This window comes from Pomacea canaliculata, linkage group LG6 (assembly GCF_003073045.1).
Source record: "Pomacea canaliculata isolate SZHN2017 linkage group LG6, ASM307304v1, whole genome shotgun sequence".
NCBI lineage: Eukaryota > Metazoa > Mollusca > Gastropoda > Architaenioglossa > Ampullariidae > Pomacea > Pomacea canaliculata.
The window spans coordinates 29,117,642-29,131,574 of record NC_037595.1 but is presented as its reverse complement, the minus strand read 5'-3'; the positions used below and the strand labels follow the sequence as shown (position 1 = coordinate 29,131,574).

At 36.9% G+C, this 13,933-nt stretch overlaps 1 protein-coding gene across 1 annotated transcript in view; it reads right to left on the bottom strand.

Moving 5' to 3' along the window:
• The window catches only part of LOC112566202 (dynein gamma chain, flagellar outer arm-like), a 70,256-nt gene extending 57,738 nt beyond the window's left edge, over nt 1–12,518 (bottom strand). The window contains 18 exon segments of the mRNA XM_025242222.1: nt 114–191; nt 1,720–1,845; nt 2,081–2,235; nt 2,642–2,901; nt 3,372–3,676; nt 3,870–3,990; nt 4,354–4,490; nt 4,886–5,019; nt 5,327–5,536; nt 5,847–5,965; nt 6,352–6,546; nt 7,045–7,253; nt 8,521–8,700; nt 9,026–9,230; nt 9,412–9,585; nt 10,034–10,185; nt 10,755–11,024; nt 11,547–12,518. Of these exon segments, the coding sequence (XP_025098007.1) occupies nt 114–191; nt 1,720–1,845; nt 2,081–2,235; nt 2,642–2,901; nt 3,372–3,676; nt 3,870–3,990; nt 4,354–4,490; nt 4,886–5,019; nt 5,327–5,536; nt 5,847–5,965; nt 6,352–6,546; nt 7,045–7,253; nt 8,521–8,700; nt 9,026–9,230; nt 9,412–9,585; nt 10,034–10,185; nt 10,755–11,024; nt 11,547–11,801 (3,285 nt within the window). The 5' untranslated portion in view covers nt 11,802–12,518.
• Nucleotides 12,519–13,933: the final 1,415 nt, after the last annotated feature.

The window sequence follows — 13,933 nt, the reverse complement described above, 5'->3', positions numbered from 1 at the left end:
TGTGAATTCCATGCATAGGCCATATTACACTGAAAGCCTATACTAAAAATGCTGACAAAAGAAGCACATGTACTAGGGCAAGCACAAGAGATCTGGTGAGAAACATCAGTCACTTTTGTTTTTGACTGCCGAAGCTTGGTCAAGATGGTTGATTTAGCATTAATCATGCTTCGAAGCAAAATAGTGTAGTCCTGAAATAAGGTGTTGATTAGAAAAAAATTAAAGGCTATTTATATGACCAACAGAAACATACATTTCATAAGCGTAAAAATCTAAGTGGGAAAAATTTCATTTAAAAAAGTCATATTATGTAATTATAAGAATTGAAACCTGAACACCAACAAGAGAGATTTCAAATCTGTCACAAAATGGCAAGTTTTGAAAGACTCTGTAAGAAAAAAAACCAAGCCCAACAACATTTTTGTGTAAGCGTGCACATATGCATGTGAGCATGCATACATGTGTCTGTGTTATTTTTATGCATGTGAACAAAAGGAAAGTGGCCACCAAGAGACAGAAAAGACACTGTCAGCACAAAGAGTACGTACAGCACAACGATATAGGAGAATAAGAATGTGATGCTCTCGTGGAGTGAAAGGGCAATGAATACTCAGATTTGGTCATTCAGTTTCATTTTTCAAAGGCCAAGATTTCAGACTTTACTTCGGATCTGCACTTTATGAAAGCACTGGTGTTATCAGGTAACAACCTCTGATTTACACAGGCTGTACACTTCAAGCCACACACTGATCAAAAGAAAAACCTTTAGCAGAAAAGGCCATTATTTTGTGTTATATTTTATTCCAAATATATTATTTATGAAGTCAAATCTTTTTCCACAGTAACTACAAAACATAAGCCTGGATTTGTAGATCCAAAGGCAAATATTGGCCTTGTGAATTTATAAATATAGAAAATAAGCAACAAATTCCAAGAGATGTGGTAAACAAAATATGTGAACATTTGCAAGCAGTAGTCATGTGAACAACTTTTCACTAGGAACAGATTCGATCATTAACTAGGCAGCCATTTTTGTAGTAGCTTCAGGACATATAACAAGAAACCACAAACTTGCAACAGAATGAATGAAATATCCACCTGATCTTGTTGGTGCACTTCAGCTTAGCTATGATGTTAGTGCACAAACACAGAATTTTTAAGGATAATAAATACATTTATGCCTATTATGCTTGCAAACAACTTATTCTGAAGGTAAGAAAGGTAAGCAAACAATACAACTTACATTTACACTGCTAAAAAGCATTTTCTTTGAATCTTATTGTTGAATATTATTTATTTAGTAGAAATAATACAAACCTGACAACTACAAATGAATATATGACAGCATTAAAATAATAATTTAAAAAAGCCAATATGTGATATGTAAATAGTAAATGATAGCAATAAAAAGTTATCAGAAATATTTACTTAACAATGATATGAAGAAAATGACAGCTGCAAATAACAGTTAACTACAATGAAATATTAAAGGCTAAACTTTTGTCTTAGAGTAGGAAAGAATGGTTTAACTCAAGTGAGGGGCACACGTAGAACTGACTACCCTAGTGGTCATTCTTTGCTGTTTGCTTCTGGTACAGTAAGCATCTTCACCTCCCTCAACTACAACAAATCCATTCCTTTTCTGCTGGGCAGTAATGGTTCAGCTTTTAAGCATCAGAAAAAACTGGAAATTTAAGTGTAGCAGTAAACGAAAAATACCTTTTTGACACTCAGGAGATTAGCAACCCTTTGAAGTGCTTCAACGACAGTGCTGATGTAGGCTTTCAGTTGTTGAGAATGCTCTTGAATGCTTGCACACATTACTTCCCAGAACTCTTGTGCCAGCTATGAAAAACATAATCATCCTTCACTTAATCAAAATAAAAGTAAGTCAAACGCATAATGGTAACTTAGTAAAATACACCTTTAGGACAAAGTCCAATTCCCAGAGACCACAGTTTCAATTGACTGTAAATGGCAAATTAGAAAGGGAAAAAAGTTTTTGTGTGAATACAAGTAAAAGAGTGTTTGAAAGTTTTTTTTTTATTATTAGGATTAATAAATAGTGTAAATATCTTACCCATGTTTTGGAGAAGGCTGTGTTGAGGTCATAAAGGTAGAATGAAGATATCTTAGAGATCATTTCCAACACCTGTGTATCCATTATGTGAGTGGCCTGTTGACCCATTTTCTTAAGTTTGTCTGTGGCTGAATGGATCTGGTGCAAGAAGGCATCTGATATAGTAACAAAAAGCAGAGGATTTTGTAATATTCCATGCTCTGACAAACATGCAAAACACTGCTTGTTGCCATGACCAAGTTCTACACAGTCTCTAGTTATCAACATAGTTATCAACACATTGAGAATATTTACAGCAAGATTGTAAACGCTGAAGAAACAGGTAAAAAGGCTTAAGAATTCATAAAATAGCCATTAGAGAGTCATTAGTACTAAACAGATCTGTACCACACTTGCTAAGTCTTAGAAAATCATAAGCGTCAGAATGACAATCATGTACAGCATCCTTTGCATCTAAATGATAAAACCAATGTGTCGTGTAAGGTTGTATCATACATTTATTGACCTATGATTCACAGAAATGTCTATTGATATGTTCATGCACATTACAAATCAACTGACCAATGTTCATGCTGTTCCAGGCAAGAGTGCTAAGGCCAGGTTGCAGTTGCTGATGAACATTGTTGATGTGTGGCTGAAAGAGTGGCTTCAAGTGATGTGGAACCTGCTGACACACCAGACTGTATTCTGACAGCACCAGTTCAAGATGAGCACGGTACTTTTTGAAGCGAGCTTCTTGTTCAAGCACTGATTGTGCTGATTCAGGAATCGCTATATCTAGCCGTGTCAGCCACTTGGCCTCATGTATCAGTTCAAGAACTCTGTGGGCAAAAAGAAAATTTTGTTTAAAAAGGCCAATGCTGTAGACGGATAGATGAATTAGTTTATTAGTTTTAGGATAAATTAGGATTAATAAGTTTATGCTGTACCTATATTTATGACTTGAGGTTGCACATGCACAAAGCACAGGCTACATAGATAAACTGATAAATGAATTAGGAACAGGTGCATGGATGGGTGAGTAAGTAATCAGGGAGTGGAATGATAAACAGAATATTGCATGGCTGGGGAAATAAAACAAACGAGAAAAACAAATATAAACAAAGAAAGAGAGGAAGGGAAGTGTAAGAAAATGATAGGAAAAAAGAAAATATAATCAAAGAAAAAACCATGGATAAAATAGATAAAGAAGAAGCTGCAGCAGCAGAAAAATACAAAGATTCTGACATCAAAACATTGAGATGCAAATTAAGAGTCAAGAGGACAATAAAGGAGAAAATGGTCAGCCTACCTCTCATCAGCATTGACAACAATCTCTCTAGTGATTGGATGATGCACAAATAGAGTGGCTCTAAGTCCAGCCTGAGCCTGGCTAATATGGTTTTTCCACTGAGTGAACCAAAGGCTCTCAAATGTCACTAGAGCTGTGGCCAGGCGGTTGTACATGCGCACAATGCGACCAAAGTCTGCAAGCTGTGTGACAGCTTTGATGTCACGAAAAAGCTTCATTGGTTCCTCTATACGCTTCAGAAGTTGTCGTGACCAGTAGATGGCACCAGCCACTGGAGGGGCATTTCTTACCAGCTGTGGATTTGCCTGTTTTCACCACAGCAACACCCCCAAAAACAAAACAAATTTGTGACAAAAGTTAAAAATGAAGCATAAGCTACATCCTTCCTTAACAAATTTACCATGAGACACATTGTGCATAAAATAATTTGAGTCAAAGCATACTATAGTATTTCTAAAAGGTTAGTCTGAATTCACTGAAACAGAAAAAGATCTATACCTTGTGACATTCATAGATTTGCTGCACCTCTTCAAGATCAGCCTCATACCAGTTAAAGATTTCCACATATTTATCTGTGACAGTGGCTTTGATACCAGTACGGTTTAGAACTGGAGCAAACCTGCATATAAAAACACCCATAAGTTTATCTTCCCAGTCTCTAAATAAATGCACACAGCATAAAGTAAAACTAAGCTATTTGTGCAAAATTTCCCTTCTGCCCCAAATCAATGCAGCTTCCCGGCCAAAAAAAAAAAAAGGTTCCTTGGGTGTGATTAGCCCAACCCTGTATAACTACAAAAGAAAGACATCATGCTGGTTACACAATAATTTAAAATGCATGTATTAGTCCCTTAGGTATCCGCTAGAATCTTGTAATATGATGGTAGCAGTTTGCACATACAACAGTGAATACTTTATGCTGACAACTTCAAATATTTATCTGTAAACACTCATTAACACATTGACTTAGTAAGCCAGTTACTTTGTAATGATATCCAGTGCAATCTGTGTTTTCATTCTTCGCACAAATACTGCATGAAGATATGCAGCTAGGAAAGCTTCAAGCTCCTGTGCTTTTCCTTGAAATGCTGAATAGTGTTCGTCAAACCTGTTTTTGTCCTAAACATGATCAATAAGAACAATGTGTCATCACAACCTATGTAAAGAAGAGATATCAGTGTTATTATGTGGAAAGATGACAGTCCACACATAAACATATACATATGCACATACATCAAACTCATACAGATACTCAAACACACACACACATTCACACACAGATAGACATGCACGCACAAACATCGTGCTCACAGCAGACTGAAAAATGTACAAGCCCATGCGCACATACTTGAACTTCTCTGATTCAGAAACTCTTGAAATTTCTCTCTCACCATGCTGTGATTCACAGTTAAACTAAATTATGGTATGTAACTGTCTCTCTCCAAATATGCCTTTACCCACACAAGTATTGCTGTTATACTTTGACATCCAAAATAAGTTAAGAACAGCCAAACCTTTGACTCTACATCCAGCATTGTCTTGGTTGAAACATTTCCTCTCATACAGCCTTCCATGTCTTTCAAATGACTTTCCACAATTGCAGACACTCCTGGACCCTCTTCTTCTTCATCTTCTGGATAGTACTTTCCTGAAATTTCAAAAGAAATATTGGAGTTTTGACAAGGCTTCAGAACAGTTGGAAATTACTTGAAGTCATTAATAAATTTGGAAAAAAGTACCCTAAAAGAGCACAGATTGTCATTCCTTGTTGATATACTGAAGGTGATATGAGTTGAACAAATGTAGCTTATAATATTTATATGAAGATTTTCAAAATAAATAACTGCAAAATATTGTTTCCTGCTTCATGAAATTCTTTTTCAAAATGTCCCCTCTTCTTTCTTCAGTGTCAGTGATGCCCATCCTAACCGTGATACTAAAAAGCTTTGACTCACTAAGAATGGATAGTTCATCTTCTGTGAGTCCTTGTTTTGTGTTGGTAACCTCATAAACTTCATCACTTTGTTTGGCATTCATTGCTGCTACATCATCTTTCATGTCTTCATCTATGTCTTTTTCAATCTCCTTGGTGTTTTCTTCTGCTATGGCCCCAAGTGATCTATCATTTGATGTGATCATGAAAAGAGGATGATCATCACGATTATCTGTTAATAAAAATAAAATAAAATCGGATTAGAAAAAATAGCAACTTTATTGAGCACGTAGTGCCATTAGTGCTCAAATTTTATTATTACAGTAGCAAGGATATCAAGAATATAATTATTAGTTTCTGAAAAAGGAAAGGAAAACATCACAGAAGTGCTAAATGTATTTTTTATCAAAGATACATTAAATGGTGAGGTCTGATAAACATTTGATGTGTCTTGCTATTACAAAGGCAAAGAAGTATTTGCTATCTTTGATTATAAAGAAATCAACGATTCCATTTAGCAGCTTAGGAACTACATCTCTCACCTGGTGGCTTTGATTCTTTCTGTTTTTTGAACTTTGCATATTCATCCTGGTCAGAGCCATCATCTGTGACAAGATCTTCTTTTCGAGGGCGAGGAATGCCAGTTACGGTTTGCTGCAGTCTTGTGTAGAATCAAAATATAAAACATTATGCAGCAACAATAGAAAAGGCTATTACAAGAATGTCCACTTACTTTCAATGTGATAAATTATTTGGCTTTTTAAAAATAAAATGCTGAAAAAAATCAACGAATATACACTAAAAAGACTTGAAAAAAATAGTGCAAAGTATCATGAACTTTGCATCCCTATGATATGTATGACAAATTTCTAATTAAGGACTTTAAAAAGTACCTGTAATAAATTAGGTTGACCTAAGAAATAAAGAAATAATTTGAAAAAGTAACGAAATAATAAATCAATATAGTTTATACAGCATGCTGATAGCACAAAGCAATTTATCTGGATCTATCAGGAAGTGTTATCCAGAAGTTTTAGCTGAACTAACTTCTTGTACTGGGCAATTGTACTGATGACCTCCAGAAGTTTTCTGATGCGACTGCAGAAGACATCCATATGAGACATTATAGCATCCTCATCTGTAATTGGCACTCCATGCCCCAATGTCTCGAGCCGTTTTGATGGAGAAAATGTGCCACCAGGCAAGCGAGATGTGACACCACCCCCAGTTGTTGTCCGAACTCTTTGAAGAATGCAGATGAATTATTTTTTAGAATGCAAAATATATTCCCATTAAAAACTGTTAAATGGATGCCATGTGTAAGCCTTGTAATCCGGATCTCACATACACAATGTAATTTAGTTTACTCCTTGTTACTCCTCGAGGAGCATAGGGTCGCAACAAAATGTGTAGGCCTTGTGATGATAATAATGAAGTTGATTTATATAGCGCTTTACACCACCATCAAAGTCATGCTCAAAGTGCTTTACAAACAAAATAAATAAAAAAGAAAGCAAAAACACACAGATCTATTAACAATGAATGTTGATCAAAAAACAATAAGATTATTGCATGTCCACATAGTTTAGCCACTCATGTTAAATAATACCATCAGTACATATGTGGTCAGCAGCCATTCCATTGCATGAAGTCAATAAAGTTCTGCTTTTAAGAAGTAGTTTATTTTATCCTCAGAAACCCAGCAGCTGTTTAAAGAAAAATATGGGGGTATTAACTTACTTTAAGCCTGGACCAGTGGTCTGAGAAAAACTGCTGACAGAGGAGAAGTGAGAGAGGTTTTGAGATCCTCCTAGTGAATCCCTGAGAGAATGCAAAGCTTCCCTGTAGAAGGACTGGAGTGTCAAACAGGCTCGGAGACGGTTTAAAAGACCATCCTCCAGAACATCAATGTTGTTCCCTTCATGACCCTTGCTGCCACGAGTTGAATGCTACAAAACATATTGGTAATAGAATGATCACATAAAAAAAGTTTTCCTTCGTTTCTGATGCAAAGATAATGTAAATTGTAAAAGTGTAACAGAATGAAAATGCATTTCATTTTGTGCAGTTAATTGTGTAAATTCCGATATGAATTTGTAAATATGTTGTGTGAGTGTGTGCCTGTGTGAGTGCATCTGCTTTACCAGAACTTACTGCCCATGGAAAAATTTGTAAATCAGTCCAATTTCACTGTCTGTATGCGCTAAGCCTGAATCTTGTGAAAATAGTAAAAATGACAATAAAAATATATTGAAATCTTTGAATAAGATGCGGTCAAAAGTGAAACTTCAAAAATTTATATTATAAAATGCCATATTTTGAACCTTCCTATGTTTCAAATAGTCAGTTTAGCATTTGCACCATAAAGAAGTACCACAAGAATTTTGTTTTTGCTCAAACATTTTGTTGAATGCTATTTATTTTAGGTAGAGATATGATCAACTGAGTTTTAGTAAGCAGAATAAACTTTTTTTCTTTTTTTTTAATGAAGAGCTAGTCATACAGTATTATACTAAGCACACACACACATGAAAATCACCTGATACTCAGACTGATGGCAGAGCAAAACTTTCAGTATGGTGTTAATTAGAACATGTATCAAACACAACATGGTGAATTTTTCTCACCTCTGCAGAATATTTTAAAAAAACGCATCCCAAAAAAATGGTTTTGAAAAGTTAATAAGCAGGTAGTTTAGGACATGGTGACACAACAAACAGGGTTAGCTTTAGTGTCAAAATCTTGAAAAGTGAATTTCAACTGATTTATATTTAAGGTACAACTGTAAAATGTATATTAAGTTTCTGGAATATAGGAATGGAACTAAAATTTAACATACTAAACCATTGTATGAAAGGGGTCCACTATTGGTAATACTGCAAGAACAGCAGCCATTACATCATGAATTGCAAATGAAATCAGAGGCAAACTAACCTTAAGCTTAAGGTGGAACTGTTTGCAGTGTCATCAAGTTGTTTGCATCTTAAATGTCACTCCACATCACTCATTTGAACAAAGTTACATGGAAAAAATACTTATAACAGTAGGTAAGAGAATCATTTAGGTGATTGAGTCATTTTGAGGATAAAGAACTGAAACCTAGAAACAAATCTTCAAAATAATAGTGCTAGACCTGTGACAAACGGGAATGTGAATAAAGAATATTGAAAGGGAGTAAGAATGTTGCCACTGCACACAGCACGGCATATCTACTACCTTTAATTTAGACTCCACCTGACTCTTCAGCAGCTTCTGCTGGGGATCAACAGTATTGGTTGGGTCACGCATCAGAACTTCTTGCTGCACACAGTCCCATAGATTGTCTGTTTCTTCCACCGTGTTGATGGTACAACTCTTAATGTGGTCCTTACATGCTGTGACAAGTTGGTTTGTGACCTGTAACATTTATATAAAACTTATATTTCATAGTTCATATGCAGATGTTTTCCAGAAAGTTGCACTTGGCCAAATTATTCTGCATACTTCTTAGGTGATTTATCACAGCTCTTTTAAATGTTTAAGAAGAAATATGGTAATCTTTGAAGGTTTTATTGTTTCAATTTTTGCATCTAATTTAAAAAGATCACAGAAAAGAATACCACCAAGATGTCCCAAGATGAAAGATTCTGATTAAAATTAAACTCATAGTGTGTACATGTAACATAAGTTTTATGTTACAGCTTTTATCTTCTCCAAACTAGAATAAACATTCTTCTCTTACCTTTGCCATAAAAATACCAAGGAAACCAGTACGGGCATAATAGCGAGAGATGGAGTCCATTTGCTTTATTGAGTTTGTGAGGCCAGGAAGAGCTGTGTTGATGATGGTGTAAGGTGTGGCATCGTTATACAGGTGATCAAAGTGTCGCTTTAGAGATTCCAGATATTTTACTTTGTCCTTAGTATCATTAAGTCCATCAGTCAACCTGGATGATTGAAGAACACAGGTATGAATAACACTGTTATTCAAACTGCTTTACAATTGTTATTGCTGACAACTGATAGGTATCCTAATAGCCTGTGGATCTTAGAAACTTGTTAGTAAAATCAGCGAAAAGACTACTAGAAAATTTTTAAAAAAAAGAAAACAAGAAACACAATATGTACACAGCATCAGTAGCTTTCCATTTCTTAAGAAGTCTTGACTTGGCCTGTATGAGAATGGCAATGACAGCTTTGCACTCTTTTCCCTTCAGCTGCTCTGTCAAACTGATGAGTAGACGTTGTCGCCGTCTCCATCGTTCAAGTTCTGACATAGGTCCTGCACTGGGGTCCATGAATCTGCACACAAGTCAGTTTCTGGTAGACAAACAGGTATAAGGATTCTCTAAAAGTATTGGGTATCTTTGATTGTGATAACAATATGCTAATATTATTTGTTTTGCTGTGAGATGAAATGCAGTTTCATATGTACAGATACTGAAAAACAACAGATGTAAAAAAAATGAATTCTGCTTCCAAGCTATCTTCTGAACTAAATATTAATGATCTTAGACCTAGACCACATCTATCAATGAAGACTGACCAGCCTAAAGCAATGGAATTGAGATTTGATATGCTGAAAGCATGTAAACATAGCATGTATACTACTTATAACCAAAGTGAAAGCACTGTAAAATATTTTAGGAATCCAGACAGTAATGTAGAATGTATCATAAAATGCTTAGTGGGAAAAGATTTTGTATCATCTGTATAATTCTGGAGACTTTAAATAATCGGTTGTTTATACCTCTCATCAGACATGTCAAAAAGGATGGATTCAATAGGGTTGATCCATTCAGTGACAAGTTCCTCATACTGGCCAATAAACCGAGGGTCAAGAGATGCTGCTCTTTGCTGTTTGAAGTCATTCAAGGTAATGTTCTCAGGCTGACGTAGTATCTAGGACACATATGTATTGCCATGTAGAATCGCTGCTAATTTTACATTTAAAAACTATTACCTTTTTATCCATTTCTCTCTCTCTCTCACACACACACATATATTATCGTTACTGAGAGGTCAAGAAAAGGTTTAATCACTGGCAGTTTCTAACAGGATAGTAGACAGACAAGAGGTCAGAAAACAGAAGGAAGAGTCAGACAAGGAATCCATAGCAGAGAACTGAGAGTGTATACCCAATTCTTGCTCTAATTTATGCTCAAGGGGTTCCCACCGATCAGAGTTAATAACTTTGACTTAGTGCAGCATTTTGTTTGTTTATTCTTTACACAAATTTTATGCTTCTTGTTTTGCTTTTAGATTCACTTTTGCAGCTTGGCAGATAATGCATGTGTAATGTCATCCTTCTTAGGCGAAAATTCTTGCTATGTTGATCAGTCAGTTAACTTTATCTACTTAGTGGCTCATAAATCAGTAGTTTGTCTGTCAGGTTAACTGAACCCATAGGTTCTATAACCAAGCTCAGGCAAATTGCTGATGGTCATAAATATTTAGGCAATAATACTTACCCACTGGCGAGAATGCCTCATGGTTGCTGCTGTCTCATTGAGGGCTATGACAAACTTGTCCATTGAATGCATGAGATGGCTTTGCTCTTCATCATTGCATTGGCCCCAGTCCTTCTGTGCTCTTAAAAGTGGAATGTAAACATCTGATAGCAGGGAACCTAAAGCCTCGATAGTGTTGTGTTTCAGTTCACCACAAAATATATTACGTTCCATGTGATTTGGATCCACATCTTTGTCAGCATGATTCCTCAAGAAATACAACACAGTGATCTGGCAGAAAGAAATTCAAAATAAGACGTTTAATAATATTAAGCTTTGAATCAATACTCAGAAGAAACCATTGCTGCTTTGATGTATAGTAAGTGGGACATTTTCACAGCAGACAAAAATTATTTTCAGGTATCTGGTGAGAAATTGAGAATAGGGTATGGTGATATATATATACACAGGAATGTAGACGAATGAAACTTTAAAATAATATTTATAATAAAAATAAAATAATTTATGCTCTTATTTATTTTCACACCCGTTTATTTGGTAAGGCACATCATTCATGTATTTATATTTTCCAGATCATTGCACGAATATCTATATTTTCTTATTTTATGTGAATGTGTGTCTATAGATATAATTATAATCAATGATGATTAAAAACAAAAACTCTAGATTTTGAATGTTGTTTTACATTATTTCAAATGTAATACACTTGCGGATAATGAAAAACAAATTGTACACAAACAGAGACGCATACACATACACATACACATATATTTGCATGAGGTTTACACGCACCTTTTCTAAATCTGAATCTTTGAGTGCGGCAAGATTTCCTGTGACATATAGTTCATTTGTGCTGAGAACGCCCGAATCTCTATTCTGGCAGTAGAAAAATAGACGGCACGGTCCCCCAGCCTTCAAGAATCTATTTACTATGCCTAAGGTCGACTCTTCGCACATAAAATCCTCCAAAAGCGAAGGGTTCTCGTACCCGCCGATCTTAAAACTTTCTTGGATCTTGCCAGCGATCCACCAGTGTCGTTCATCCATGATAGCTTTCTTTTTATAGAAATCATTCAGTGATAATCTGGGATTAACGTGAATTCAGGTGTCGGCAGCTCTTATAGTTTACTATGTTTCAAATTCAGTGCGCATCACTGGTGGCGTCCTGCCATCCGCCATGTCGCTTGCTGTTGTTAGCAACCGATGACCTTCCCAAATGGCAAATTTGCAAACGGCTTTATCCTCGAATAGCATGAAGCAGACAGCCGAATGTATTGAGCGTCCGAACTGAGAGCCTTAAGAGTTCGATCCCCGTGCAGCGCAGCAACCTTCACTCAGTCGAACCATATGTGGGGAATGGGTACCCGACTTCAAAGAGGGTAGGGCTAAGAAAGGCAACGAGGGAGAGGAGATGAGCATCGAGAAAAGTAAAGTCTCTCACCTCACTCCTCAACGACCTGAAAAGGCCAGAGGACAACCTTTACATTTACTCTGACATAATCGGAAAAGAATAACGCTTTTAAATGCGCTCGGACCAAAGATCACAGCTTAGGTTTTGCTTATTTTCTGTGCTCGGACTGAGCGTTTCTGTAAAGTACAAGTTGTACAGTCAAGTCTTTACATTATTACATCCTGCCCAGACTATCTTCATATTGTGCTTTTGAAAATTCTCATCTACCTTAAATTCTGTTTTTTAGTTTTCCTTTCCGTCCTTGATGGTCCTCTTGAGTTCTATCTGCCTGTAGTGCCTACCTATCCCCGTCCCTAAAAGCCTGTATGCTTCTTTATATATACTCCTTTAATGTTCTTTGTTGTGGAGAGATTGGGGGAAGAACCGCGCCAAAAATGTAACAGGGTTAGATGCGGTTCTTCCCCCAATCTCTCCACAACACCAAAACACAACACTTTCGTGGGTTCTAGATGGTTTTACTCCAACGCCAGTCGATCCACACACTAGCGCTCGTGGTGGGATGTGCTCCCACCTCTCCGCTGTCTCCTCACGAACTGACCCCTAGCCTCTTCCCACGGCCTTTTCGCTCCACTCCCCACAGGCACACCTGCGCACCTTCACCCTGTCGCTAGTCGACCCCTCTCGCTTACCTTCGGTCACGGGGTCGTCACCCGGCCAGTGATTACCCCCCATCGCCACGTTGTACCTTCCTTGAGTGCGTGTGTGTGCGTGCCATCTTCCATCCTACTTTGTATACGGTGTTCCACCCTACCACATAATTATATATAGGTTTTTCCTCAATGTGCTGTGGTTAAAATCACCGGTCACGATGTGGAAATAAACTTGGGGAGGTAACTTTAAACTCGTGTATGTAAAGATGAATCACATCGCACCAGGTAGACGCGTTTCGCCGCGTTTGCAGACAATGTTGATTGCGATCTTGTGCCGGACTTTAAACTCCATTATTCTTGCTTGATAATCAACCCGAGAGAAGGAACATTCTTGTTTAGGACTGTTTACAGAGATCTATAGTAGTGAATATAAGGATTGACTGGTGTATGTATACTGATAAATTATTTTATACATTTATCGTGTATCTTTATAAGTTACTGTAGTATGAATTTAGTTAATGTCACTAAATGTATACAGGCCTACAAAAGAGGTAGATTTTATTTTTGCGAAGAAAGGAACACACAAATGTCCACGTGTACACTAGTGTCTGTGACAGTATGTACATCTGCGTGTCTTTGGTTAGACCAGTGATGCTCAACCTTTTTCGGCCTGCGGGCCATATCTATTTCGGACAGCCGTGTCGAGGGCCATATCCATTTCGGACAGCCGTGTCGCGGGCCACTTCACCGCAAAAATACAAAAAAGAAAAAAAAAAATTAGAACAGATACCATTTTTTATTAGAAACAAGTTGTACTTACCATTAATTATGTAGTCATTAGTGGGATATTTGAAGTTGTTTTCCCGAAACCAACTTCTGAATGTCCGGCCTCATCGTAGAGACACCAAGTCGGAGCACTGAATCGAAATGTTCGTCCATCGAAAAAAAGATTGGGAAACGCCCCTAAATGGGGATAAATACTTCTTCTTCCCTTTTTTTCGTTTTTCTTTTTTTAATTATTATTACTAACATGCCGATTTTCTGCACTGTGGGCAGAAGTTTCGCGGGACGGATGGCGCCGCGTCGCGGGCCGGATATGGCCCGCGGGCCGTAGGTTG